This window comes from Notothenia coriiceps, unplaced genomic scaffold, assembly GCF_000735185.1.
Source record: "Notothenia coriiceps isolate Sejong01 unplaced genomic scaffold, NC01 NC01_scaffold00025515, whole genome shotgun sequence".
Taxonomy (NCBI): domain Eukaryota; kingdom Metazoa; phylum Chordata; class Actinopteri; order Perciformes; family Nototheniidae; genus Notothenia; species Notothenia coriiceps.
The window spans coordinates 139595-142786 of record NW_011358216.1 but is presented as its reverse complement, the minus strand read 5'-3'; the positions used below and the strand labels follow the sequence as shown (position 1 = coordinate 142786).

The 3192-nt window shown below is 40.9% G+C and overlaps 1 protein-coding gene across 1 annotated transcript in view; it reads left to right on the top strand.

The window, feature by feature from the left end:
* Nucleotides 1-3192, top strand: part of pidd1 (p53-induced death domain protein 1) — an 11841-nt gene extending 8649 nt beyond the window's left edge. The window contains exons 14-15 of the mRNA XM_010783651.1: nucleotides 525-721; nucleotides 2159-3192. Of these exons, the coding sequence (XP_010781953.1) occupies nucleotides 525-721; nucleotides 2159-2393 (432 nt within the window). The 3' untranslated portion in view covers nucleotides 2394-3192. The remainder of the gene's footprint in view (nucleotides 1-524; nucleotides 722-2158) is intronic.

Sequence of the window (3192 nt, the reverse complement as noted above, 5' to 3'; positions counted from 1 at the left end):
GAAAACCTACCAGTTTCACCCACTGTCTCTGCCACCTCCCTCCATGCCTGGTTCCTCCGATTTGTATCCCAGTAAATAGTTCTGGTCGTAAAGAACCGGGTGATTTCCTACCGTAATTTCTCGTTTGGAATATGAGGAAATGAACTGCGGTCTGGCTCTCCCAGCATGCACGCGGTTTGATTGGCTAGCGCTTGAACTGTCAGATTTGCATAAACGGGATTTGATTGGCTGACGCTGGCTACTCCGGCGTCTCCGGCTTCAGAAGTTGAACATTGTTCAACTTTTGCAGCCTGAAACGCCAGGAAAGCTCCGCTCTGTTACCCACAATTCAGTTCGACAAAAAGTGAGGCAACGTGACGTCACCCCATTCAAAGTGAATGGGCAGACGCGTTGGAAACCGTTTTTGAAGCTGTCGAAGCTGTAGTGTGGACGGGCTGTACTCCATTGCTAACCCTATCCTAAAAGCGTATTACCTATTTTTTCTTCACTGCTCATACTATTTTTCTCCTCTGTTTTTGTTATAGGCCCTCAACTCAGAAAATAATTTCATCATGGAAGAGCACCAGTATCCCCCTCTGAACCTGGGGGACCCTGAGAGCGGCTACCTGACGGAGGCCAACCTGCTGTCCATCTCTCTTCAGATAACAAAGGACTGGCGTGTTATCGGTATCAATCTTGGCTTAAGCTACCAGGAGTTGGACCGCATCCAGTTCAAGTACAAGTAGGAATACAAACTTCATCAGCATAAACTCTTTATCTGACCACAGTATTAAGTGATGTGGTAATTGTTTTACAATATATGAAATACTCAATCTGTGTTTTTTCAAAATTCAGTCCAGTTGTGTGTTTATTTTAGTGCCAAGCCTCTCATACACAACACAAACTATACATTCAGACATATTTGGTTTCTTTTGGATCTAGGAGAGATTTAAATAAAGACTGTTTGAACAATCCTTTTGAACTTCAAAAGGTTAGGTACACATTCATATGAAAGCAGCAATCCAACCATTATTTCACCTTGTGTTGTTTCATCTAGAGTTTTGCTAAAGAACCTGCAAGACAGATTGAGATGTGGTTGTACATTTAGTCTTTAACCATCTCCACATGAGTGAATGACATAAGCAGTGTCGTGTTAGCGCAGCCAAAGCCTCTGAGGAACAGGATGGGATTGGAGAGATGTAATGTGAGTGAAGGAAAACCGCATTGGGAGAGAAATTGTAGGGAATGTTGATTGTTTTAATCTGCACTGTCAGCCATCACTAAGCCATCTGGGACGCTGCAGGAGATTACACACAGACTGGTGCTGATCTGTCCCGCCCCCGACTCCTCGTGCTCAGAAAACCTATTGTGACGCATCATGGAGATGAAGGAAAAATGCAAAATCATACATACATGTTGTGTATACGGTTTTGTGCAGTTATTTTATGGAAATGTATCACATGTCATTTGAATGATTTAGTTTTGTTGACAAAAAGCTTGTAGTTTATGGTTTATCCTTAAACTACATAAAGCTTTTAACATGTGAACAGGCTGTGTTAATCTGCATATTCATATATATATATATTCATATAGCATGTTCATCAAGGTACAATATCTAGAATTTATCCTACAAATGAAAAAACTGTACGGCTCATGGCCATGGCCTTTCTTAAGTCTGTTTGTTTTAATCTGTGTCTATGTTGTTGTCAGTGACGTATTGTCTTATCTTTTTGAAATGCCTTTGTGATGTGCTGCAACCCATTTTACCCTCGGGGACAAATAAACTAATACTATACTATAGAGCTATACAGTATATAGAATACCATTTTGGGGTGATCTGAGAAACCACTTATCCATTTAAAATTAACATTTTTGTTGTCAACTATTTATAGGGTTTTCTTCCAAAAAACAGATTAACAGAAGTAAAACAGAGAGGATCCATCCCAAATGAAGAACAGAATCTACACACATATTTACATAAACACTCATATACTGTAGATGCCCATACATCTGCAAGCCTATGTATTATACACACAGACACAGGCATATCCATTCATACATTCAAAACAACCCATAATAGTTCTGCAGAACCACTAATATGTAATTGTTTTACGACAGTTATCTTTCAATGATTGCTAAGTGACTGTATTGATGTTTTGTGTGTGTTTGACCTCACCAGGGACAACCTGGGAGCCCTGGTGCTGGAGATGCTGTTCCACTGGGCGAGGGGACAGAGCAGTGCAGGACCGGGAGCAGCGTCCAGGCTGGTGGCCGCTCTGATGGAGAGCGGCAGGACAGACCTGGCCGAGGAGATCGAGGACATTGTCAGTATAGGAAGGAGAAAGTACTCGGAGTCACTGAGGAGAGTGGGCCTGGAGGAAGGGAGCTCCTCCCTCGCTGAAGCACAGCAGTAGAAGCCCCCTTGCTGGGTGCAGATGGCTGACTTACACTTGAGTAACCTGTTTGTTTACAACGTGCCCCCTTCATCTCATCCTGCTGTCTAAACAACTGTCCTGGAGTACAAAAATCTATCTTAACACAATCATGATAGCCAGTTAACAGCTGGCGGCACCTTTAAAAGACCTGCAGAGGACAGAGGAAATGGATGGACTGCATGAAGATGATGACCTGAGGCTTGTTTTTACCACTTTTTAAAACTGGCTGGGTATGCAAGACAACACTATTTATGATGATATTCTCCAAGGAAAATATAAAACTATAATTTAATAATAATATTCATAGTAAGAGATACTTAGTGACAATTCTTGACCTATTTTCTAATATTTCCTATTTTACAGAAACTGACTTGCATCATAATTGTGAATATTTAAGTAATCATCACCATTTAGACTCAGTATCTCATAATTGTGACTTAGTATCTCAAAATGCTGCCTCATGAGTTTGACTCCGTGTCTTGTTATTTTGACTCACAGAAAACATTTTAAAATCAAATTTATTTTGTTGTTCATTGGCAGACAAGTCAATATTACCTGTCCAGGACAGAGTTAAGAGGCAGAGCAAACACTGGGAACTGTATTACTGTGGAGGCCTGGACCACTTACTGAAAATGCAAGAGGAGGCAATTTTTACGGTCATTACATCTCTTCCTTGTGTGCCTGTTGTCTCCTAGAAACCAGCTTAGCTGAAGCACATATCAGTGAATTATCAGGACTTTATATTGAAACAAGTTTTGATGTATCGTTGAATTTTCAT